Source organism: Catharus ustulatus, chromosome 9, assembly GCF_009819885.2.
Source record: "Catharus ustulatus isolate bCatUst1 chromosome 9, bCatUst1.pri.v2, whole genome shotgun sequence".
Classification (NCBI taxonomy): Eukaryota; Metazoa; Chordata; class Aves; order Passeriformes; family Turdidae; genus Catharus; species Catharus ustulatus.
The window spans coordinates 11,868,608-11,896,247 of NC_046229.1; the positions used below are offsets into that span (position 1 = coordinate 11,868,608).

Genomic DNA, 27,640 nt, shown 5'->3' on the forward strand with positions numbered 1-27,640 from the left:
CAGACATGGATGTCAACCTAGGGCTGCTACCCTGTGCAAAACTTTCACCCTATTTTCAAGGGCCTGTTTAGGAGCACTTCCCACAGCATAAAGATCAAAAGAGAGAGAGAACAGGAAGGAGGAAAACAATGCCCCACAAGACACTGCAGTGACAGAAGAAATAGGAAGAAATCAAAAGGTAATGAAGACCACTGAAAAATCTGTTACTCCTCATGCTGGAATGAATAGCCCTTCTGTTTGAAGAAGAAACCCCTAATACAGTCAGGTAAAGAAAGGGAAATACAACTATTACTATAATACACTTTAAAGAATTAATTTTTAAAAAATACTAATTTTAAAAGTAAACATGAAACTGTGACAATATACTAAATCTTTACAAAGGACAGAGCTACTGCAAAATTTTAAAGCAAGAAAAAGTCAGCTACAGAGATTCACTCTCTTCAGTGATAAGGACTAAAAAGCTAAGAGATGAAACAGCAGAAAAGCTCTTTTGCCCTCACTATCCTTTGAACAAACACTGTGTGATAGGAACAGAGCTACAACTACTAAGGGCCAGACAGGCACTGAGACCAAAATGCTGTTAATTTGCCAACGAGGAATACCTCTTCTGTGTCACAATTTACCATGTGTACAACAGACTTGGGTTTTTTTTCTTCCATTTAAACTTACTTCCAAATTTCCCCTAATTAAAATTAATAATGAAGTAAAATTAATAGCTACCTAGGGGAAAAATTATTCAGTATCTCCTGATACAAGCTATGCATGCAAACTGATGTGAACAAAGGTATGAAATTGCTCATATAAATGCATATAATATGGCATAGCCCTCTGGTCAGCCCCAAGAAGCACCAAATTCACTACAAAGGTTGTATCTACTTAGGAATTAGAATGTTTAAATAGTTACTATACAACAAAACTTTTACCAGGGAAAAATAACAATGTAAAACAAGATTAAAATTGATTACTTTAATCAAGGTTTTCTGCTCACATACGAAATCATGATTAAAATTGGTGACTTGAATCAATCCATTCTGGGCAGCAAAGTCATCTTGTGCTCCAGTCAGGAAAGCAAAAACATCAAAGACAAGGGATTAGAGGAAAGGCAGCAGAAATGTAGAAGGGTCACATTTGCAAGGGTAGTTTTAGAGAAGGGAGCCCAACACCAAAAAAGGAAAGCGGAGAAAAAGGTGGAGAAAGTCAGTGAAAATATATTTGCTATGTAAAATACAAACCAAATTGGACCCTTTTTCAAAGATGTTTCTGATCCCTGCTCTTCTCCCTTCCTTTCTCTCCTTCTTTAAGCTCACAGGGACGTCAATTAACCCTTCACCATTCCCCTTCCAAGTACCTTTGTGGGAGGGATGGCGGTAGCCATCACTTAGAAAGATTTCCAGTAGTGTTTTGGCATCTCACTTTTAAATTCTACTGGCGATTGTAGGTCAAAGAGGTGCCTTATAAATTCTGACAATGAAAACAGAAAAATACTGCTAGAGCCAACTCTTGTCTGCCATCCAATTCTCTGTAAGCCCCAGTCTCCCATCTGAAGAAGGATGTCCTGTTGGTGTGTTTCCAGCCTTGTGCTCAAAGGACACCACCTGTTCTACAGACTGCATTGCTGGAGGGAAGGAAACCTGCTTTATAATAAAGCTTTACACTCTGTTGCAGTGACGAAGAGATACGCAGGTTGCAGTGATGATTATTGTGCAATTAAGACCTGTGAGGATTAGATTGATTACCAAATTTTCAAGTTTGGGCTCTTTTTTTTCCTTTTGTTAATTACCTCAAACCGCTGAGAACTGACTTTCTTCCCCTTCTTCATCCACGTGATACGCGGTTTGGGCTCTCCTGTTGCCTGACACACAAAAGAGGCCACTCCTCCAGAAATCCCAATCTGATCTTCAGGAGCCTTCATAAACGTTGGCTTGCCTGGAAAAATAACCAAATCATCCCCATGAGGACATAGCATCAGATAAGTGATGTGTCATGTTAATCTAAATTGTAAGATAACTGGTGCTCTTACTACAAATCCAGGCTGAACAGCCTCAGTCACACTAACTCAGTGCAGACTGCAACATGACAAGGACAGCTTCTGCTTGTGTACCTTTTTCTCCTGAAATGAATACATGTCCATCTGGCTTGCCTGTAAATGAGGGCAATAGGAGGCTCCCCCCTGCCCCCTGGGCGTTCATTCAGGTATATGACAATTTGGAACCATTTTTATGGTTTATTTTCTAATAAATGGACTTTTGCAGATTTATACCATGGTCATAGCACTGGAAATTACAGAACAGCTGACACCTATGAAATGTACCATACCTTGACATTAGTTTTACTGAAAGCTTTTAACACATCCATAAAAAACAACAGATAGTTTTAAGTATACAAGTAACAACCTTTAGTCTCATTCTAAATGTGGACTGACATGAAAATCCTACAGTTTAAGTATCTGGGAACCTGCAGAGGCTAGCCTATGCTTGTTAAGAAACTAATCACCAGAAGTGAAAGCCGGCAAAGAAACCAAAGTGGCATTCAGGCATGAAAGACTCGGCAAAAATGGAAAAGAGAAAAAAAAAAAAAAGAAAAAAATCAAGTAATATATAACATTTGAATAATCAATTAAAATATCATGAAAATAGAGCAGTGTCTTCAAGGTTTACATAACAGACTGAGATGGATAAAACTATGCATCCAGTATTGTATTTGTCATCTGTACTTGCTATATAGGAAAATTTTGCACTGTGTGGTCTGCAGATCATCTTGAAACACTGCTTTGTCCTTGTCAGAAGCATGTGATGATCCCACATTCCTATAAAGCACTAAAACATTTAACTCCACAGGGAGAGTTAACAGAGTCCACCCATGATGCCATTCCATGCACAGGTCACACTATGGCCATGTTTCAAACACAATTTTGATCAACCACTCAGAGATGAACCTGACCTATGAACAGGTCAGAGACAGCTGCTGGCACACAGAAAGGAGCCTGAGTAAAAGAAAAAACCTGTTCAACCCCAAGATAAAAACCAATGACCCCCCCCAGCAGAGCTGCTGGTGGTTCCACACCTTCACATTCTAGACACATCCACGAGTGCGTCCTTGAGGGAGAGGGGCATGACATCTGTCAGCCCAGGCGCTTTGAACTCTAGACAAACTGAGGGCTGAATTTCCCTGATCTAGGAAGGATACTAATTCAGTGATCCCTAACGATGACAGCCTCTAGACGCATTTTTCTAACGTATGAGAGGTTTAAACTCAATGGGCGCAGTTGCAGTTACAGCTGAACCAGGCAGGCAGTGGCAGTGCTCTGCTCCTCACCCCCTCAAACACTGGCACCTGCACCCCTAAAAGGAGCTTCAGGGTCGTCAAAGCCTCTGTGGAACAGATTTGGGCTCCAGAAAGGTGCTTTTTTCTTGTTTTCCAAGCAGGGAGAGCAGTGGCTCGGGGCAGGACCAGGCAGAGCTCAGGAGACAGCGCCTCTCTTTCATCAACTGTGGGGCACAATTTCACCCCTAAACTGCAGTCCTTGGAGACCTGGATGAAGTTGTGGCACCTCTTCAACCCTAGTTCCACCTCCTGGTTTGGCTCACACTAACAGCTCATGTTGAGCCTTGTCCTAGCAGTATGGCATGGTCTGACAACACACACAGCCACTCAACCAAGTGAACTACTTCAATCCTCCCTGCTTTACACAAAGCCCAGACACAAAGCTTCTGTGAAGGAGTATCACAGACCTGGTCTCACCACAGAAATTCCTCACAAAACTGTACTGAATTTTGCCATCCTTGGTAAAGAGAGCACCAAGACTGTGCTCAAAATCCAGGAAATGCCTTTTAAGACATGATGGCTGCTGTCTAAAGGCTTTGGCACATTGTCCTGACATGAACAGCAAGCAATTATTAAGCCTGCTTGCTTAAATGATGCTGATTCCACATATTTACTCATCTATAATCATGTCTATTTCTACTTAGTTTGTATTTACATATATCTCTGTTTATTCACCTCTCATCTATTTCAGAGAAATGTTAATTTACCATTCAGGCTGCTAGTGATGGCATTGTGATTGACTGTTTTGCTATGCAGTGTGCTGAGTTGATGTCTTGTATTGCACTTCAGCAGCTGATTTGGTTTTCTGATTTTCTGTTATTTACTCTGTGATCTTAGTTAAATAGTGTAATTTTTTTCCAAATGGCAAATACAGCAGAATCCAAAAACTTTTGTCCTTGAAGAATACAATGCAATTAGATCTTTGACTTTATACTTACTCCCTAGCACATACACTGAGGACTTACTTTACTTTTGTACATTTAAAAAAGATCAATACTATTAAAACCAGAACAAAAGGAAATTGAATGTTCACCTGTAGTAAAAGCTCAAAAACCTGCTGCCTTGATTTTGCATTGTTGCAATGAACCTTTTTCCCCTGCACACTTAATTGAGCAACAGTGATTTCTGGAAACCATCTAAATCCTCTGAGACTGGACACAGAAGTACACCTGTATATAAACCATATTCTCAGTTAGAGAAAGAGTCTTTCTACAAAGGCATTTTAAACATTTGCCCTGAAGTTTTGAAATGGAAGGAAAGTACTAGTTAAGCAAACCTATAATCCTGAGTCCTGGCCCCAGGACAATAGAGTTGGGCATGAGCATACATATTTTTATACTGACTTGTAACTGCTACAGCAAATCCCAAAACTTATCTCAGTAAGAGTGAATACAACACCAAACTCTTGGTGTCTGTGAAAAATGCATGCTAAGTGGACCAGCCTCCACATCTTCCCTCCAACCAACATCTCTATAACTCTACTGCCCAGAGGAAGCTGCCATGAGACTATCACTTGTTACCTCCAAGGGGCAACACTGGGGATAGGGACAGATCATTGCACAAGTTGTTTTTTAGCCTATTTTGAACATTTGCACTCTCAGGGTAGCCCTTGAAACACAGTCAGAAAAAATAAGAATGTACTGAAAATAAAGAAGTAACCTACATGTTGTCTTTTCCCTCCTCTTAAACTCAAAATTAACAGTGCCCATAGAAGATTATGCATGTAGGAAGGTTTGCTGCTCAAATATGATACCTATAAATCCAAGGAACTAAAGTGTCTTTTGCAGTGAAAACCTGTCTTTTCCTTGATAACCTATGGACCAAAGCTTAAAATTTTCTGTTGAAAGCTTAAGGGGTGGGGGGAAAGGAAAAAGAGATATTGTATTTCAAAGACAAATGTCTGAAATACCAGCCTGAGAGAACATCCCAGGCAAGTCTTGGATGACAGCAGGGAGAGGTGCTGGATGGCTGAGTGCCCATCACACCCACCTTCACTTACTCCATCACATGGAGTAACAACTCCAGACTGGCATAGTTCCCATAAGTCCAAACTACTCCAGTCTTTCTCTCCCTTTCTCTCTGCTCAGTGACAGATCCCTGGAGCACATTCAGGTCTCACCCTCTGAACTAATTCTTGCTCCTCACTTCAAAACCAAGTTGCTATTACACCAGGAGTAGAAGCCATGGTTCTCATTTCTATTAATTCATAAGCTTCAAGTAGGAGAATGGGAAAACTTTTACTTTCTTGGCTGAAATTTTCCCTGTTTGATCTTTGCTCAGAACGGAATTATTCTAGAAAGTTTATGGGAACAACACAGTTCTGAGGAGGAAGAGTAAAAAATAGAGTATTTCTTTCTCTTGTAAGAAACTGGCTTCATCTTATTTGGCATGGGGTGGAAAAATAACTTTCTCAGACATGTTCTCCATTGAGAAATTAAAATAAAACCAGGAAACAACATTTCAGAAGAAGAGGACTTTCACATTTGGTAGTATTCAAAAAGCCACTTGCTAAGCAAGCACACATTTGTGTATAATCCTACAAAGTGACTCCCAAGGAGGGCCTCATGGCATGGACAAAATGCTTGCAGAGATTTGGGCACACACTGGTCTACTGAATTAACCTGGAAAAACAGCAGAAAATTCATGCAGTGTCCTGAGCTGGCTGTGTGATGTGCTCGAAAGAAAAGCTCCTTTGAATTATATTTTAAAAGGTGCATAAGAATGGGCAAAGAAGGCCAGAGACAGTCAGGTGTGCTTCAACCAACAGGGTTGTTGTTTGCCCTTCCCTGGGAAACAGTGTGATGGGTTTGGGAGGGGAACCTGAAGCCCACAAAGACCTCAGGTTTACTGGAGAGCCACTGACACCTTTCCTGCAGAGCACCTCAGAGCCAGGCACAGCCATGAAGATGCCTCTCTCAACTGTATGTAATATTAAATATATATTTTATATATATATATATATATATATATATATATCTATCTATCTATCTCCCTGCTATTCTGGAAATTTTTTCTGTGAAACAATTCTTATAAATCAGAAAACCATCTCAGCATCTGTTTTAAAATCTGTCCTACCAAACATCTGTAGCAGAAGAGTAAAATTTCAGTTTCCTTTTCCAGGTTTCAGAGTCACTTCAGCACTTGTGCTGTTTTTTAGGCTGTGCAGCTTCTTAGTGAACCCAAAGGACTTTCCCACGGAGAAAAGTAGCTCTTGTCAGATTTCCTTCAAGGCTGGGAACAGAGGTGTAGCCTTCCCTCTAACTTGTCTTTTATGTGAACCATGGTCTTTGAGGAGTAACATATGATCTGCATTACCTGACTTGAATACTAGCCAGTATTCAATAATGCTGGGTCCTAGGTATTTAGCACAGATGTTCGCATTTTGATACCCATTAAGCACACAATTGTAATGTAAAATATGTTTCTTTTTAATTCTGTAAGAGCCAAACATTTCAAGTGACTGAAACATAATATATGCCAATATAAATATACATAATATACACAAATGTTAACTTGTTTTATTTCAAAGACCCATCATTTTCTCAAAATAAATGGGAAAGTTAAATAGAATCCAGATGCATTTTCAGTATTTAGCACCCACATAAAATATTCCTCATCCAAAAATTTTAATTCAAGGACTGGCAACATAATGCTCCTTCTTCTCTTGTGGATGGCATTTTTCCAAAGGGTCACACACAGGTTTGAAGAAAAATTTATTATTGAACACGTCTGCAATTAAGTGTTCTGTGAACACCCATCCACTGGTGAGAGGTTTTAAAGAAAAAAATCTTTGTCCTCATGGTACAAGCTCTCACTACTCTAAATAGATGGGCAGCCAAAAATAAGTCTTGTGTTGCAGGAGAGGGAAGCTTATATTTTTATCCGAAAGCTTTTACGATTTGAGCTAAATTAAGATTGGAAGCAGACTCCTCTGTGAACAAAAAACTTACAGTTGCAATGTAAGATGAACTGGATAAGGACGTACAATAGGCATGGGCAATCTTATTTAGGTGCCTGGGCTAAATGAATAGTAAGAAATTATTGACACTGGAATGAACAGATGACAATAAAACCAGTTCCTGAGTTCCTGAAATTCAGGTCTGAAATCCCTGCCTTTAACCTTTCCTGTCACATACACAAAGACACAACTGCGCCTCACCTTCCTCTGCAAAACTAACCTGCTGTTCTCACATGGCTGCTGTCAGGATGAATATGCAAAAAACGATGATGTGGCTCAGTTGTAACACTGGGAAGAAACCAACAATGACACAGACTTTCTCATGTTCATGACTGACTTTGAAGTATAAATAAAGTGGTCCAGAAGACAGAAGTGGCCCATGCTGAAGTATTTCTCCTTCTCTGTTTCCTTTATGATCCTGGATGATTGATATCTGTGCATGGATGGATGCCTACTGGAAAGATACTCTGGAGAAAGCTGATGTGTAATTCTTCTCCTAAGCATCCACTGCAGGGCAGGAGACAAGTCAGTGGCTCTCCAGCTATCCTTATGTTTAGTACCCTTATGCTTTCCTTGCAATATACCCACCACTGTTTAAATGTAGTTCCTGCCCCTTTGTGATTAGCAGGAAGATTGTTTGGCAAAATACCATTTTACAAATCTACACTTTTTTTCTTGGATAATTTACACGTAGGAAGAGCCTGTTTGAGCCTTGACATAACATTTATTTAACAACAGTTTAGTAAGCCTCTGTGGCTCTCAGTGAGCATAATGCTAGCTCATTCCTTATTTCTCCTATTTTGGTTTTATTTCACAAAGATGACAGCACTCCGTAAATGAAACTTTTGTCCTTTATTGTTTGATGCAAAGTACTTATCTAATAAATGCAAATGTATGTGGTAGGGTGTTGCATGCTCAGATACTAACACAATTGTCTTTTTATCCAGGGTATGGATCATAACCCTTTCTCCCATCCACTTTAAAAAACACTTAACAGCACCCCAATCACAGAAAATGGCACTCCGAATTCAACATATTCCTCAGATCAATCTGAATTACAGGTTACCTTATGTTACCTGCATATATCCTCCTTTTTTTATGATCTTATTTTATTAAGTTTTAATGCTTAAGAGATTCCCAACAGCTAGGACAAATGATTCTGTTATTTCAATCCAATTTTAGTGGTTGAGTTTTCCAGTTTCAAGTGTGAATGTCCATGATAATCAAATCTACAAACATTATCTCAGAGCAAGTTGCATTTCTCGTCGCTGTCTTTTCCTGACTTCCATGAAGTTACTCAGAGGTAACTTTTGAGTTTGTACAAAATTAAATCAAATAAAGTGAATGATTAATATCTAAAATTCCAAGAAGTAGATCTTTTAACACATTCAATGACCTCTCTAAGTTTCAGTAGAACAATCACATTACAAAAACAACAAAAGCAATCATCCAGCAGAAGTTGTGCTTCTCCCTAAACACCAGCAGGAAACACACTGGACTAAGATTCAAGGCACTCATTTCAGCAGGTCAGACCCACTGTACTTTGTTTATCTGGAGTAAGCTTAACTAAAGGAGAATGCAAGGGTACATGTAAGGTTAAGCATATACTTTTATCAGCATTTGTAAGGACTTAAGCTCAGAAATTCTGACAATCTTCAACTCCTGCTTCTTCACCATCTTGGCAAAGAGGCTCTTTCCTGAGCATAAGCCTAATCTAAAGGCAAAGCCTTTGACAAGGCTGGGGTGTCTCTGCAGACATACAGCAGGAACTTCCACACCCAGACAGGCATTTTCAAACCCTCTTTTCCCTTTTGCCAACGCAGGATTTATACCCACAAGTTTAAGTCAAAATCAAGCACTTTTAAATTTCTTCTTGAAGAAACATCTTAAAACCTCCTGTGTCCTGGACAGTTACACATAAATCAGCCCTTCACCAACAGAAACTCAGCCTGCCCTGTTAAATGCTGATGTTTGGATAAACCTGCTTATTCCACAGCAATACGGGTTAAAACCACTAGCTCACTCAAGTGTTGAGGCCATGATTACTGGATATTAATAAACTACAGCAACAGCCTGTCATCATAGTATTGCACTTGAGTAAATTTCTAATTCTGTCTCTTTATGAATCATGGAAATAATTTACAAAGTTAAAACGCCTAAAATTAACTGACGATACTGAACCAGAATTGTCTCAGGCAGCTATCACACAAGAATGCTGTGCAAGGCACATTCTGGGTGCTGATTTATTTGTAAAGTTTTATGCAGACAACTTAGACCTTAACACAGTGGGGAGGTGGTTTTTCTCCATATCACATCTGCAGGGGGCCTACAGATTTTCCACACAGGGTGGCAAATTTTCTCCGTTATTTTTCCAGGCTGTTGTAATTGCAATGTCTTTCTCAAAGTGCCTGGCTGGCTATCAGTGTGAGCTGCTTTACATCTCAGTATGAAAATCCCTAACTCTGGCTAATCCCCAGGCTTTGACTGACTCTTGTCCACGGGAAGGGTGGAGGGGAAATAAATCAATCCCTCTACCATGACATCATTCTTACTTCATTCCAATACCTGAAATAACATGCAACCAAAAAAAGAAAAATATTCCAAGAAGCATACAGCAGTCCTGCATACAACTTTGTTTAAAAACAAAGCACAAAACCAGCCCAGTAAAATATCCTTCTAGAACCTGAGGTTGCCTTCATTTCCCATCTTCTGCTTTTACGTCTCCCTAGAGCACTCCCAGCTTGTGTGTGCAGCCTGTTACATATTTTGGGGAAAAGCCAAAGCTATATATGGGTTCAGCTTTAACTTCCCAGCATTTATACTAAGCATTACAAAGAGCAGAAAAACAAAGGAGAGCAGAGAAGTGCTGCTCTAACTGCAGACCTTCCAGCAGCCTCACAGAATGGTTTTCTGGTTTAATTTAAAACTGAAACCTGAAGTCAAATTTCCACCTGGTAATAGCTTAAAGGCACTTCCAATTAACTTGGTAATACACACTTTCTGAGTTAATAAATTTTTCAGCCTCTGTGTTTAATACAATTAAGCATTTGGGCCTTTGGCCTTAGACCTTATTCAGCTTGAGAAAGGATTGCAGGGAGACAGTCTCCAATTATCACCATTAACACAACATTCACTTAAGGGCTTTCAAATGCATACATATAGAACATTCATTTAATCATACACAAAATCCAGTACCTGAATGCAGGCTGCCTCTCTTGCACACAATATGTACAAGGGACAAGAGAATAAAACCCCCCATCTAAGGGGCTCTAAAATCAAGTCATCACCACACTGCCTAATGCAGCACAGAACAGCTGTGCCTGCTCCTAGCAACTTACTTTTCCTTCCATATCTGCATTTTGTTATTTGCAAATTTCTTCAAAACTTCAAAGTTAATAAAGCATACTGCATAGTGTAAAGAACCCGTTAAGATATGCAGAACCAGGAAACAGGCAAAACTGAAATCTTGTGCTTGAAAAAAGATGAAAATTAATTTTGCCAGCATGCCTACCACATTAAACAACTTTTTTTTTTTTTTTAGAAACACAAAAGGATTAAAAGGTTTTAATCCCTTTTTTGCAAGCAGCTAGTTCTTGATTCAGCAGTTCAAAAGGCTTTGCCAAGTTCAGGTTTTTCCTCTGCTTTTAAGAATTAAAAGCAAGTGCAAACTTTATTTTGTAAACAGATACCATAGTAGAATGATTCTAACAGAACTGGGAACCAGAAGAAGTGACCTCTTCAGAACATCTGTTACTAAAGCAAAGGCATTCTGGGTTCTCAGGAAGGGACCTGCATTTCATTTTAATGCCACTGTATGTTGCTCTGTCCTTCTCCTACAGTAATCAATCAAATTCCTGCCTCACCTATTGGTAAAGAGGAAGACTTTCTGCTTAATGATGGCAAGTGCATGTTGGCACTTCTGTAATACAGTGATTTTTTTTTCTGTTTGTGTCAACTGTTTTACCATGCTGCAGCTGTAGTACAGTCTGCAGAAAACCAAAAAATATAATTTCCACATTTAAATGTTTACCAGAGCACAGAACTAGGTACCCAAGCAAAAGACTCTCAAGTGGGGGAAAGAAAAAAGAAGTAGATCACAGAACATTCTGAGTTGAAAGGGACCCCCAAGGATCATCAAGTCCAACTTTTAATTGCCCACATAGTATTAAACACACAACTGTGGTATTACCAGCACATGCTCTAACCAACTAAGCCAGTCTCAGGGTCCCAATCATTTTGACTCGGTCTTTCCTGAAATTCCCTGCAAAACAGGTGTATTTCCCCATTAAATGGTTTCCTCCAAGTCAGACTCCTTGGAGGCTTGGATAGAGGTTCAAAAACGAAGGTTTGAACACTTCTGGGAGACAACATTGAACATTTCTTTCCCAGTAATGATGTACTTTTTCAATGGCTAAATGATGGCACAGAGCCGCACACAACTGAAAAGTCCTTTAAGCGGAGTTTTGATGGCAGGGCTACCACCCCCACCTGGCAGTCAGACTGTGCTGACCAGGGGCTGCTGAGCAATTCCAAACCTCCCCATCAGAAAAACAAGGACTGCACCGAGTGTCACAGCCCTGCTGTGCAGAACCTGGGGGATGCAGAGAGACTGAGATGCTGTGGAGCCAGGAAAACTCCAGAATCTGCCGTGCCCTGTGCAGGAACCACCCCTGAGTTCTCCCAAAATGGCTCTATATGTACATGGAAAACCTCTGATTCCATAGTAATGGATGGATGTCCAAAACCCACAGTAAAGAGAACCAGTGACAGATACCAGATATTTAGAGTCTTACAGCTGCCACAACCCAGGTCTGCCCTGTGCACAGAGCAGGGCAGGTGCTTCATCCCACGAGGTGCCTGGTTCCCTCCACAACTCAGGGCTTTCTGACTCAGAATGGACTGAGTTCTAGAAAAGCATCAAAATTAAGCACCTTGATGTTTGCCGCATCCTTGATTTAATTTTTCTAGCATCCATTCCTTGCTGTGTTATGATTTTAACAGATAAAATGAAAACCTCTTTTCACTTTAATAACTTTTCTCTGTATAGACAATCAGCTCAGCCTCTGCTTCTAAACTGAGTTTCTTAAATCTCCAGCTGCCAGGCATGGTTCCAGACTTTATTTTTCAGTGGCCTTTTACCTGCACCAAACTTTTACACAATGTCACCCAATTATGCACTAGAAATGCAGAAAGGCAAAGTCCACATGGAGAAGTTACCATTTTCCATGCTGTAAAAAGTTGCTGTGGCCACCAGATTTATCCTGAAGCCTAGCAGATCATGTAATGGGACCACAAGGTGCTGAGTTTGAACTTCCAGAGCTGGCTGAGGATGGGTGTGCAGGTTGGAGGGTGCACACACAACCTTTCCTGCAGAAGAAAGGCTGCACACAGGACCTGTGGGGCTGGGGAGCCATCCCAGTGGGAGGCACTGGGACTGCTGAGTAGCCCAGTTACACCACAGGATCCACAGCAGCATGCAGCTTGGCAGGGACTGATCTGTCTAAAGGAGAAAAATCTTCTACGTCATGAATTATCTCTTTTTCAGCACCTCTGACAGTATCTGTGTCTCTGGGAAAAGGGAAAACCAGTTAACATCACCAGTAGGTACCTTGGCAAGGCAGCACATATATTCCATCAAGGAGGCAGTATTTCAGACTGTGCTTTATCATACAAGCCGGAACACTGCCTGCTACCCAGAGCTCCCAAACTTCCCTAGTTAAAACCACCAAAAGTATTATCCACATTTGTTTAGTACATGTTCCTTGCTCACTATGGAGTCCTGTTGCAAGTCACAGGCCTTACTGTGACACCAACTCCTGCAGTACCAATTCCTAGGACATCAGCAGACCAAAATCCAACAAAGTGGTGGCAGGAAGTTACAGCATATGACTAAACTCAGAGAAACTGCCATTCCTGACATGACCTCTTAGGCTCGGTACCCTTCAGCAACTGCTCCTCTGAGAGAACCTTACTGCTCCAATTGCACTCAGAGCCGTGAGCCACGTCAGCTGGCAGTGTCTGAAGAGTTAACATTTACCATTGAGTGGGAGCTCAGTAAAAAGACTGGGAATGCCTACGAACAATGAAGAGCATCCAGTAAATCCTGACATTTTTTGGCTTGTATTCTCTCATGCATTGTAACTAATTTTTATATTTTTAGCCATAACCTTGGCTAAAAATAACCATAACTTGCAGACAGTATTCCATTTTCCCTCAACCCAGACCTCCAGCATCTTCTTCCACATCACTCTTCACATCAGCAGTAAGTCCCAGTTTCATGCATGATTCACATGATCACAGGTGCTGTGAGGGGTTATCTCCTTGCCATACATTCACCAGGGTGAATCCATTGGGAAGAACCCAGAACTGGGAATACCAGCTCTCACACTGACATCTGCAGCCTGGAAAAATATTTGTGCATCCCAGGTTTGGGGATTAACACATGGAAGGTTGCACATGCCAGGAGAGACAGAAGATGAGTATGCTGCTTACAGAGATTTGCCTTACTCGTATTTGCCTACACCACTTAACTTCATTCTCACTGCTGGACAAAACTATCACATGCTACAAACTTAAGCGGGACACACACAAATGTAAAACCTGCAAGGTTCAGCTTGTTTTTAAGCTCTTTTTGGAGCCTACAGAGAATATATTTAGAAAAGAAATTTGTCTGCTAGAGTGCTGTGTCTAAGAGTCATGCACCCATCACTGTCTTGTTGACTGAGTCCCAAAGTTCCTGAATTCACACTTGATTTGCTGAACTAAAATCCAGACTAGCAAAGAGGATGACAAGCAACCTCAGAGCAAGTTAACTGCACCTCTCAGGCTTTACATGCAAGAGAAAGAAGGCACTGTTTCACCTTGGGGATATGACATCCTAGCATGTTTTGTGAAGGCCATACTCTGGGGTAAAATACAAATCCCTGTGTGAATCTGAGGCTTGAAAGAACATCAGCCTTTCTTACCTACTGCAAGTCAGCACATTGCTATGCCAAAATGCAGCCTAGAAAGAACAGGATGAGACAAAAGAGCTGTCCAATTATGCCTCCTCAAGTGAATTTTATTAGTTGCTCTGGTCTATTAACAGTGAGGATAGCATACCTTCATATAGGCAAATGGATCTTGCTTAAGAATTACCCATGCAGGAATAATTCCCTGCCTATCACAAATCGCTGATTTTCATGTTGTGTTTTAAAGTCTGACTTGAAGGTAGGTGCCTGCCAACTCCGCTTGTGTTCTCCAAGAATAAATGTTTATCAAAAGGGGGCTCCCCATTTGCTGAGCTGGAATTAGTTACACCAACAGGGTATCAAATGGGTTGTTGCCTGTCACTGTTATCAAAGAGGAATTTGAAACAAACAACTAAGCAGCAGCACTGAGCCCTGAAGCTTGTCAGAGCAAGCGTGACATGGGACAGCCAAAATGTACAGACACAGAGGGCTGAAGAGGCTCTCTCAAGTACAGTCCTGTCCCACAGCCTCCCCAGGACTGCAGTGCACAACCTCTTCAGTAAAGGGATAACGAACCAGCTTAAAATAGGTGTGAGCTTCAGCCATACTTCTCACCGGAAAACTGTTCCAAAATTACGGCCATGGAAACATTGTGGAGAAACAGACTGGTTTTTAAAGTCATTTGTTGTCACTCATGTTCACTTGTTTGTGTACTAAACATGATCCTTTAGCTGAAAAATGTTATGTTCCATCTCTTCCTTTTCTCTCCTTCCTCCAAAATGTACCTCAGATCCATTTTTATGCCCTTGTTAAAACAGTAAAATGTTTGTCTTACTTAACCTGAGACTACACACATTAAAGATCTCATTTTAAAAAAAGAACCAAACAACAGAAACAGACAAAAACAGATACTGCGTGTGGATTCATGCAGAATTCTTTGAATTTGCTTCATGTTTTCTTTTGAAGGAATCCATAATACTTCATCACTATCACCTCATTGAAAACATGCATTTGAGATGGGCATCTTGAGATCACCATTCATCATCTTACCACCACCTTTATTTTCCTCAATCCCTCTTTTTTTTTCCTTTTTATAACTAACTTATGCAGTTGGATATGGCTTTTGTTAATTGTCCTGTGTAACTTCAACTGAACCAAAAAATCCATTCAGTCTTAGTTTAATTTATAAGATCACATTTACAATGTCCTCATGAAATACCGTTTCAAGCTTCAAGGAAATTTGCAGCCCTGCTGATCATGTGCAAGAAGTGTTTGTTAATAAGACTAGTTAGAAACCTACCTTTGCACTTTCATATTCAAGTACCTGTCCAGATCTCCATTTTAACCATGATTATGGAACAAAAAAGTTTATTCATTACTCACTAGCAGCCTCAAAGGCACAGTTACTGTGCAAATTCAAAACTATGTTGTTATACATAACATGTAATTCAGTGTTGTTAGACTATAATCTCAGTTAATTAAATGTGAGATAAAGGTAGAAAAACAGATGAATGATAATCTGGGAGAACAAGCCCACCAGCACAAAAGCAGCTGCCCACATCCTCTGTGCTTAGACCATAAAACCAAGGCTGACAACACAATCTGCAAAGTGCTGAAATCACCCAATAGCACCAGTCATAATCTGAGATGCACATTTCCTTCAGCCAAGCATTTTACCACTATTACTAGTGATAAAGCTGGCATATGAATTAAAGGTTTGAGAAAGCATGATGACATTATGGAAATTAATCACACATTAATTTAAAACTTCCGACTGTCTTGGCATTGTGAAGCCATCACACTGCCACATCCCAGAGAGAAGTGACACACCAGTCCACCATCCTAAGCAAAGACAATCTCCTATTCCAGGCATCACCAAATCATATTTGGGGACCAGTGTTTTAAATAAGTATTAGGAAGCCCCAATGAAAGTACTAGAAATTCAACAGTGACACTGCAGTAGACAGGGATTTATCTTTCAGACTGCTGTGATCATTATTAATACTACAGCCACTTTTGTTTTGCTAATTTGGCGCTTCACCTATGAATAACAGCTTCACAAAATAAATTACATAGAGCAATATTAGTGCTGTTCTTACTGTATTAACAGGCACCCATGTATGTAATTCATGCAGAGTGGTTTCTGACTATATCCACACTGCACATAATGCCATTAGGCACTGATGGACTGGCTTGCAACCAAGTTCACCCTTTGTGGAATCCCTTCTGGATAGTAGAAGAGCTGACTGATTAGGAAACCTAGGGCAGAAGGACAGCAGTTCTTTAACACAGACCTTGGAATTCCAGAAAAACTCAGGAAGTGCCCTTCTGACTCTAATCTCCTTCCTGGATACAGACATTCGGTGTCTTTTTTTCCTTCTTGAAATAATGATTCTTGAACAGATCAGTCAGAACGCTGACTGCTAAAATTGAAACAGCTTAAATTGAATGCAGGATTGTCACACATTGTCAAGTGTGCCACAGAAAGGAAGGACAGAAACAGCTTCAGTGCTGCTTCACTGCTGCCCAAGTGTAGTTTGCAGTTGCATAGGAAGGAGAAATCTGAATTTAGGACTTGGCAAGCAGGATTAAGGAGAAATGCATATTCTTTTTAAGCCCCTTCTCTCTTCCAATTCTTTGCTCATCATTTTTTGATGAATCAGATCTCTGCTCTGTAATTCCTCTTTCAGAATTCTGAAGTTTCCTTAAAATCCAGGTTTGTTACCATTTTTTGGCATGATTTAAACAGACTGAATGTAGCTAAATGACTCCGAGTACTGCCAACCTTTTGTGTTTCATTGTGTTGTGGTTTTTTCTTTAACACAGAGAACACCATTCCATTTATGAAAGAAACAAGGAAAGCCCTGCATGAGGGGTTTTTAAAAGGGCTGTTATCTGGAGGAAGCCATAGCAAAGCAATAATAGTGACATACACTTCCTAGAACTTGCTTTTTTCTATCCTTCTATAACCTTCTATATAAATTCATAGAAAATTGCATTATTAACATCTTAGTCAGAATATCCTAAGTAAATACTAGATGCTTGCAGTTGGATTTTCAAGTTTTTTTTAGTACCAGGAATTTAAGAAGAGACAAGTAGTTTTGTTTCTATCATCTTTTATTAACTTTTGGTGACAAACAGCAAAGACCGTGTAGCTAACTACTCTCTGAAAGGGTAAGACATTCACTGCTCCAAGAGCAGCCCAGCTCTTCCCATCCACTACCAAGAATCCAGACTGTATTCTGCTTACCCAAAGTGACAATCTGAACCCTAATGTCTAGTGCCATAGGCCAGGTTGAAAAACAAAGCAAATGTTGAAACAAACCTGACTGTATTTCCTCTCACCTAAGCAAGTGACAGCTTCCTAAAATATTCTGGTCCTAGTTACTGTGCATTTTCAGATGCCTTCTGACTGGTGCACCTGCAAAAGGTGGAAAAATATGCACCACAAATAAAGGCTGGATCAGATATAACTGTCTTCATGGGGCCTGGAACCACTTCTGCAACCATTCAGGTGAGATAGGGGTGAAAATGCAAACTATTTTCTTCCATTCTTTATGGAAAAGACTCCATTCCATCACAAAACCATAGCTGGGAAGGGACCTCAAGAGGTCTCCAGTATAACCACCTGCTTGAAGTGGAACCCTCACCAACACCAGGTCATTTGAGTGGTGGTGATGTCCATCTGAACCTCAGGAAGCTCTGAGGAAGGAGAACAGACCACCTTGTTCAACAGCCGCCTCCAGTTTGCTCTGCCCTCCAAGAGGAAAAGCTTATTTCAATTATTAATAGTGAACTTCAATACAATCTCCTCTGTCTCTCTACCTCATCTCTGCTAAACTTATCTATTATGACAGCTATTGAGCAACTGGATGACTAAAGATGGTAGACACTCTGACTGCATGCATCCATCAGAGCCCACGTTTAAATAAACAAACCTACTATTTTCAAACATGGCTAATCACCACATCAATAGACTTATTAATTGGATTCCTCGCCATGGTTGGATGCATGTTGCAGCAGCAGGGACTGGCTTCAACAAACACTGAGCTCTACTCCATCCATATGTCTCCAAGATAAAAGAAAAATTGGAGTGCAATCAAATGCAGTGGATTAAATAACAAAAGAAATTAAACAAAATGGACATTGAATTTGTTTCACCGTACACATTCTGTGAGCGCGCACACACCCTGCCACAGTTTTGAGCATGTCAAGAGCTTATGATTCATACAACAATTTAGTTTGGAAGGGACTTTTGGAGGTCATCCTTTCCAAACACCCACTTAAAGCAGTGCCAGCTTCAAAGCTGGGTTCAACTCTGAAGCTGGATCAGGTTTCCTGGGGCCCCATTCAGTCAAGCTTGGAGTATTTTCAACAGTGGTCATTCCAAAACATCCCTGGGGCTCTGGTATGATGCCTGGTCATCTTCATGGCAGGGGAATTTAAAAAAAACCCCACTATTATTATAGCTTATCACTATTTCCCATGTTGGAGCTTATGTCTCTGTTGGCTCTCATCATATCACCACAAACCTGCCAGAAGAGCCTGACTACTCCAACCCCTCCCATCAGGCAGCTGAAGAGAGCAGTGAGGTCCCATTTCCATCCATCTTATCCTACGGCCAAACAAATCCATCTCCTTCCACCTCGCTTGGCACATCTGGTGCCCCAGAATCCCCTCAACCAGCTCAGTACCAGTGTATTGTGTGCCCAAACACCAATCCATGATGCTGCACTCTTTTCTCATCAGAGACAGAATTTTTTGCTACCTGCCTTTAGCAGGAAGGGCTACATTTAGGAATCAGTCCACCTCTCCAATGTTTCCCCGTGCTCAGAATCATCTACAAGCTCTCTGCTGTAAGCATAAAGTATGACCATTACTAATGAAAGATGACTTCTTACAATACCTCCAAGACCATATGAACAGTGCAGGATATCAACCTGCAAGTTTATCTCTCTTACACAGAAATATTACTTGACTAGCAGCCACATCCCTTCCAAATAAACTTCACTTACAATTATCTCCAATGGTTTCACATCTTGCAAACCTAGCTCAGGGAATGGCAAGCCCCTGCAGAGTGTTATTCCCAGGTACCCCTGAACAGTGTTACTCCCTGGTGTTTGTCATATTCCTCACACTTTTGGTGAGACAACACATCTTCTATTTATTTTTTAATCAGATTTCTACTATTTACTTTCCTCGCTCTACTGGTTTTGAGACAAACAATTCTTCTGCTGTACTAAGTAATGCTCACTCAGTGCATCACAAAATGTGGGGGCTACAATTGTTACAATTTCAGAATCCCTGGCACTCTAAAACAAAAGTGGTTCAGTGGGGCTCCCACTACACAAGACTGTTGCACACTACTAACATTAAAACACTTTGAAAGACACTTCTCACTTCTGTTTCAGTACATCACCTCCATTTACATTCAGTTATTATGTTGAGTCTATGCACCAAATGAATCCCAGTTGCAACTTCTACTATGTAATCAAGTAACTGAGCATTTCAGAGCCACAAACAATAGATTTGGCCCTTTTTTGGATATACTAAACCAGCCCTTTGTCACTGCAAAAAGAGAGGTTGACATCTGAGATATAAAATGCTCAAAAGAAGGCTGTATCAGTTAATCAAAAGCGAATGATGACTGCAACAAACTTTATCAATTCTGACATGAAAAAATGAAAGTAGGGGACCACTATCCCAGACTGGCGATTCCATCAACTCTTGGCATCAGTGTATTTTCACTTATTTTTGACTATTCATAGACTACCAAGAGCCACGTGGTGAGTTAGAGCAGCAGAATACAAAGGCCAGTGTTGCCAAGCTTTGATGTTCAGGAAACTGCTTTTAGGAACTCCCCAGCCCACTGAATGTAACTATGGATGCGGGGAAAGACCAGGTTCTGCTGCCAGCAGCAATCACAGCAGACAATCTTTTTCCTCTAACATGAGAATTACTTTAATTTTGCCCATAAGAAACTAAACTATTTAGACTCTGGCACCATCACAAGAACTAAATGCAATAGGAAATATATTGTACGCTTTTCATATAAACAGATCTTTCTTCTTGATTTCTCAAGTGCTCTTTCATTTTCCATTGTATCCAGCTCTTACAGACATTTCTAATTCCCACTCACATGCAGGTTCAAGAGCTAATTCATGGACCAAGGAATGAACTTTCAACATCACATTTTCTGTCATCAGATCTCTTCATCAACAAAGCAGGTGAGCAATGACAAGCAGTTACTGGTGTCTCTCTCTTATACACAAGGCATGTGACATTCTTGCCAGTTTGACAAGTAAGGGCATTGCTGGCCTGCTGACCCCAGTTTGGGGAGATTCCAGAAAAACATTTGGAGGAGAATGCACTGATGGGGATACTCAAACAGCATCAACAAAACCCAAGCATCATTCCATCTTTTTTTTTCCCCTGTCTTTGAAGAAACAGCATTTAATGGCTAGGACTCTAAACTCCTCCCTGGAGAAGCTGAGCTATCACTACTTTTCAACTTGAAAAAACCACTTTGTTTAACAAGGCACAAAGAGAAAGTTTAGAAGTTTGTGTCACACACTGTACAGCTGAATGGGATCTTTATGGAGGTTTGTGTACAAGTCAGCAGACAATGATTAGACTGACAAGGACTCAAGTCTGAGCACTGACAAGAGAAACTGTCAATGTGTAACCACCACCTGTTCTCAGAACTCTTGACTTTTTCCTGGCAGTTCTGGGATCCCTCAATGGTGGTAACAAGAGGCAGAATTAGTCAAGTCTATCATTTGTGGAAGGGTCCTCCTTGATTAGCCATCCATCAGGGTGTACAGACAAGGGTATTTGCTGTCCTCTCACACGGTTAGCTCCTTGCTCTTTGGAACATGGAAGGGGTTCTGCAGAGACAGCAAAAGTGCCCATCTGCAATCTCCAGGTAATAACCTACATGCTGCAGGAGGATGTATGTGCCTAGCTCGTCTGGATCCTTAAGACAACCTGCTTTGTGTGGTGCAAGTGAAGAGGTTATTAAATCTTTCAGGTGAAGAGAAATGTTACTGAGACTAGCAGAGCAGCTAAGGCTTAACGTCTTTGAAGCTCAGTCTGGGAGCTCAGACTGAGAACCAGCTGGCTGCAGAGGGAGCTGACGAATGTGTTCAGGCTGGGCAAATCCTTTTATTCTAGTACTTAAACACCCAGGACATGGCATAAAAAAGGGCCTTTCTCACCTGCTGCATCCTCCTGGAGGAGGAATGTCAACTGTCAAGAAATATGCTCTCTCAAAAGAAAAATATTAACTGCAGGAGCACCATAATAGCTTCACTGGAAAGTCTGGGAAATGAGGGAGCCTGTTCCTACCAACAGCCACAGCAATTCAACCCCTGCACTGAGGAAATATCCACCATGACAAGTGATTCCATCTAGCTGTAAGGTCAGCCACCAGAGAAAGGATGCCCACAGGATGCAGCTAAATACAGCAACTAACATCCATTAGCTGAAGAGCACAGAGCAGCTAGGCAGCAGACTCTGCAGGTGGGAGGGATGAGGAGGAGCAGCCAGGCTGGCCCTCCTGCAGCTCTGTGAAGGAGGGAGCAGGTGTGCACTAACAACTCCAGACAGGTAACAGTCATGGGCTGTCACCTGTATGTACACAGAAATGAACAATAGCTTAAGGTGCTCTACTGGCATAATGCTCTGAATTATGTCCTACCAAGCCAGTTGTTATCTTCCTGTTTTTCCCCTGTTTATAATGAAATCCACTCTCTCCAACAGTAAATTGCATCATGTTGACAGCAAGCACACATGATTTTCAGGAATACTAGTAAGAACTTTTACAAACGCTGCATATTGCTCTAAACCTTGGCTACTCTGAGAAAGCAGATGAGCGGAACAAAAACCACCCAACAACTGCAGCAGCTCATGTGAACCGTGGGTGAAACAACTGGAGAGGAGACTGTCACTGAGAGTCTCAGCAATACAGAAAGGCTGGATGAGAATGGAGGAAAACGAGGTGACAACAATGACGAAGTTTATCTTGCTTAGGAACAAAAGGAGGAATAGTGGCAGCAGGGAGGGTAAGAAAAGCCTTCAAGGATCTGGAAAGAAACTGAAAGATGAAAAGGAACTTTTTCTTTTTTTTTTTTTTGCATGTTATGCAAATGGTTAACAATTCATAGTCACAAAGCTGCTGAAAGGGAGTTCAAGGTTACGATGTTTGGGGTAAACTTCTATACCATACTCCCAAGGTATAAATATACTGACAGTTAAACACTAGAACAGCTTGCTGAAGAAATGGTGGGCTCTTCTCTCACCAGAAGTTTTTAAGGACATGCTAGACAAACATCTGTTGTGAACAGCTTAGAGCAATCCTGTCTGAGCAGAAAAAGGCGGGATGAAATTCCCTTCCACCACTATTTGCTGCAAGTAGAAATCTTCCATTCCTTTTTGAAGTTCAAGAAACATAGTTTTATTTCAAATTTTGCAGAAAAGCTCAGTCCTGGCCACAGCTGTAACCTCTGGACTGCAGTATACCTGCAGGAGGACAGTTAAAGACAAGCAGATTCAGGTTCCTGCAGCTACAGGGCTGCCAGGTACTCCCACATCCCTTTGTTCACAGGGATGAAAATACTTGGCACTGGCAAAGGGTAACCTCATATTATCAAGTATTCCTTTACTGCAGACATATTTTACCTACTCCAGAAGACAAGAGAGCCTGGACCAGGTGAGCCTGTAGAGCCACCCAAGCAGTGCTCCCTGCAAAGTGCAGTCCCACACTGAGCACATGGACATGGCCTGCAGGCAGCCCACCTCCTGCTCCTCATTCAACCACACTGCAGCCAAAACAACCTCAGATTTATACCAGATTACAGGAATGGTTTATGAATTCATAGCTCTGCATCAGACTACTAAATCTATAAACTACACAGGGAAAACTCCTGAGCAGCATAATGGATTACTGAGCTAGGGGGAAAAAAATTGTAATGCAAGGAATCCCATTAAGTCCTCCATGTATTTTAAAAAAAATAAACATTTAAACTGTAATATTTTGGACTACTCATTTAATAATTACCTTAATTCTAAAATTATTTATCATTTTAACTCAAAACCAGCAACAACTTAAACATTTCAGGTCCAGGAACTGGACTCCCTACAAGCTTACACCACTGTTGTTTCTTAACATCCATTGCTATTTCTCTTGTGTTCAACACTGGGGGTACTGAAGAGATCTTCCCTTTAAGATATTTAGAAACAAATCTTGGCACAAACGTTGTTTAGGTGTATGCTACATGTCTGAAGAACATTCATAGCACAACAGGTCTCAAAGTTTTGGGGTTTTTGTTATTTGGTTGATTTGTTAATTTAGTAGTATTAGCTGTTCTTCAAAGCAATCATGGAAATCTTTGTGGAAAAAAGAAATAATGCAATGTCAGTTTTCTGATCTGGTTTAGACAAGACAGTAGCAAAAACCCCAAACAGCACAACAAAAGACTTGGTTCTTAGCAGCTCCTCCTGCTTGAACCCCGGCAGCATTAGTTCCTGCTGTGTGCTGCATAACACAGTGCTGGCCCCGGACACTGCTGCTCCGCCTGGCCCCTGGGAAGTCCTGGAAGGTTCCTGCAGACAACAGGAAAACCCTCTGAGGAAGTCTTAACCATAAGGGTTGGTCAACAACACATGATGAACACCACCCATAGGAACTAAAAATGCCCACATTACTGCTTGCTTTCAAGGTTGCTAAGGCATAATCTCAATCTCTGCACTGATTTGGGTTTGTCCCCAAACTAGGGCACTTTGACCTGGATGAACCACTGGCAGCTTCCCACAGCAGTGAGCAGTCAAGGTTTTGTTGTCATCAGCAGCTGCCAGGACACGACTCCCTCCCACTCATGCCTAAGGGCTTCCCTCTGACACTCCTGAGTCCTCTGCAAAAGGCACAGCAACATCTGTTTTTTGTGATGATGTAAGAGTAGCCATTTTCTCGGAGCAGTATTTCCATATGGCTAACTCAGGGCCGGTTTGCTAATTGGTGAAATTCCCGCTACAACTTCATCTACTTAATTTTCAGTACAGCAAAAATACCAGCACTGTAGAATGCCAAAGTTCTGACCTGAGATCAGAGCTTATTACTCAATTAGGAAAAGTGGATGAGCACAAGCCAGTTCTCCAGGACGGAACTAAATCAGAACCATAACAAAGTAGGGTGGGTTTTATTTACTCATGTAAGAAACTGCATATACGGCCAGTGAAGGAAGATGAAAGTCAGCATTGTGTAATTTAAGGTAACATGTTTTGTAGTGAACAATTGAAACCAACCAAACGTTTTTCTGGATTCTACACTAACTGTAACCACTCAGAAAGGCACTGAACATAAGTGCCTAACCTAGATGCTTTCAGTGAGGTGCTCTGTGCAGTTGTGGTCATGAAAGTAGAAAAAGCGTAGACATGGACTTGGAAGAAGACAAAACTACATTATTGCAAAAAGGTGAGATAATTTTTAAGGCAAAATGATCTAATACCTACACCAACTGTGACTTGCCCTTGGGAGCAGGGTTGACAAAATTCTAGAGAACTGTCTGCGAGAACAGACTGAGATGGGTGATCCCATTTCATAATTGCAAGAGAAACAGTAATTCAGCTGAACGTAAAAGTGATAAATTCGAAACAGTAAGTCTTTTGTTTTAATAGCCACACAACAGATAATTAACCTCTAGCCAGTGAGGTGCCCCAGAGCAGCAGCAGAAGCAGGAGGCTTGGAGAATCCCCTTACAGGACAACAGCTCAGGGCAGGAATAGCATTAATCAATGACCTCACTGTACCCTACAGTATAATAGATGCATATTAATATTCATAGATTTTTAGGACTGAATGGTCCACTCTATCATCCAGCCTGACCTCCATTCTGACACAGGACGTGCTTTAGCCAGCTCCTCCAGCCTCTAGTTCCTGTTAGGCTTTTCTGTGCTAGGTCAAAAGAGGCTGCTTGTAATACAGAGGCTCTAAGGAGGTTGTAATGCAAATTTTGGCTCAGCAAGATAGGGTGATAAAATATGAGCTGAGATCCAAGTGTCAGAAATTAAATAAACCCTACAGTTGTGTCAATCCAAGAAGCAGGAAATGGAAGTGATACCTGAGCACATGCAGTAGGTGAGGAAAGCACATTCCCAGTCCCTCTCCAGACCCCTTTCAGGGAGTGGCTGCACCTTTACCAGGCCACCCACAAATGCAGTGTGGGGCTTTCCATGATATAAGTCAGCAATAATTTTATGTTACAGATGATGGAATCACACCACTCCCTATTAGCTACTGCTTTTAGAACGGCAGTACGTAAAAACGTATGTTTGTTTTAAAGCAATTCTGGACCAAAACTACCACTACCCAGGAAGCAAACAACATTTTTTTTTTCTTTCTTTTTTTTTTTTTTAATTATTCTCACCTCTGTGACACTGAAAGAAAAAAAGGAGGATTTGTATTCCTAATTTTAGAAGGGTTCAGCTTTTGGGTGACCCCTTCTCAGAAAAGGTTAATTCTTATGAACTGCATAGCTTAAATATGTTTCAATACAAGCATTAAGATCCGTCCAGAAGGATCCTTTCAGAAAATAAAAACCTAAAATTTAGTGATCTATTTTTAAAATTCATTTAGTTTCCAATAGTTTCTAACTCACTCAGAGTTCTATGGAAATGAAGAGCAATAATTCCTACCCTGATGCACTTTCCTGCAGACTGATACCTCCATGACAGGAACTGTTAAAAAATAAAAAAGGTCTGCTTACAGTGAAATCCAGGGAGGGAGGAAAGAGAGGGGAGACTCATTCCTGTATCACAACCCCAGAGCTGCAGAGAATGTGTCCCTCCACCACTGCCTCTACTCCTGTGTCCAGCCATGGTGGAAACCACACACGGTGACATCCATCCCTTTTACACCTCTTGGTCAAGAACAAAAGCAGCCACATTGTCTTTTGTCAAAGCAAAGCTCCTGCCACAGCAGCAGCACCCTCAGATACTGATGACAGCTGACAGAGAAACAGAGAAAAAAATATACTGCTTTAAAATGCTAGCTCCCCTCTGGTGCCTGATGCATAGGCATGCCTGCCTATGCCATTCCCTGAGCCAAAGCATGGAAAATCTCACTGGAATCTGATAGGACAGGAGTCCAGTAAAAGCACTTGGTGACTACAATGTACAACCATGTTATTGCACTGCACCACTTGTACCCCTACACAAGTCTTTTTGATGAAAAAACTAAGTTTCAATGAACATCAGCAAAAAAATTTGGCTCAGAGGAGCATGGAACAGACCAAGCCTGATCTTTGAAGCAGGAATTGAGTCCTGCTGATCAGGGCAGGGCAAATCCCTCCTCCCTACTCTGTTGCCTCTAAAATGCTCAACTTCCTCTCCAGCTCATTAAACACTTTTGTAAGGAAGGGCCTCAGCACTTACTGCCAGTTCAGGAATATACTACCAGTATTGGAAACCCTTTTAATCAACAACCACCATCTGTCCCCAGAATTACAGACGCTCAAAAATGCAGTTCAATTTAAAGGGCAACCACTTAGGTCAGAGATCTGTGGAGTGGAGATCAGTCTTGGCACTGTGGAGGGATAAAAGAGCAAACACCAGCAAGCCATAATAGTGAGGCTCCTACAGAAACTGCAGGCTAGACTAGATGAAGAGTTTAAATAAATATGTATGGGGTATGTGCATCATGAAGTGCCACTTGCAGCTTGTGTGGAGAGGTCCTGAGTATGAAACTTGTGTCCTCTTGCAGGAGATCTTGCTAGGCTTGCTGATTTTTCTCCTACTGCTGTTACACAATGAAGTTGTTCATACAGGTAAAGAAAGCTCCAGTGCTGAAGGCAGCATGACTGGAAACTCCTGACAGCATTAGAAGGTCCGTAAATCCCGTATCTTTTCTACCCAGAGCCTTCCATTACTTTTTTCTGTTGAAGCCTTATCTCCAAGTGTTCACTTCTCTGTTTAAGCCCCATAAAGACATTCCTAAGGCTACAAGGGAAAAAGAAGAAAAGGATCCTTGCATCTGTGAGAGACCCTGGAGTTTCTTCTATGCTGACAAGGGTCAGCACAGACAGGCAAGATGCTGCTGCTCCAAGAGAACCAGCATCAGTCTGTACCCGGGACTCAAAGAACCAGAGCCTAACACCTTTCCTCTGTGGACAGCACTGAGGCTTTAGGAAACAGCTAGAGAGTCAGTTCAGATCCTCTATGCAACCGAAAAAAATGAATGAACTCTAAGATTCCACAAAAGACCACGAACTATTGAAGTTACATCCACCAACAACAAAGCTGGCATCATTTCAAGGGGAGATGACAGCAGATAAAGTCTATTCAACAGCAGTGCTCCTCAACTCAGCAATCCACACTGGCCTTACCTGAGCATTATCATGAATTATCATCACTG

General features: G+C 41.2%; 1 protein-coding gene across 19 annotated transcripts in view; it reads right to left on the reverse strand.

The window, feature by feature from the left end:
- PTPRF (protein tyrosine phosphatase receptor type F) overlaps nt 1-27,640 on the reverse strand; it is a 378,262-nt gene that overhangs the window by 194,120 nt on the left and 156,502 nt on the right. For all 19 annotated transcript variants that reach the window (XM_033067370.1, XM_033067369.1, XM_033067389.2 and 16 more), the window contains exon 4: nt 1,781-1,926. In XM_033067370.1, coding sequence (XP_032923261.1) covers nt 1,781-1,926 — 146 coding nt within the window. The remainder of the gene's footprint in view (nt 1-1,780; nt 1,927-27,640) is intronic.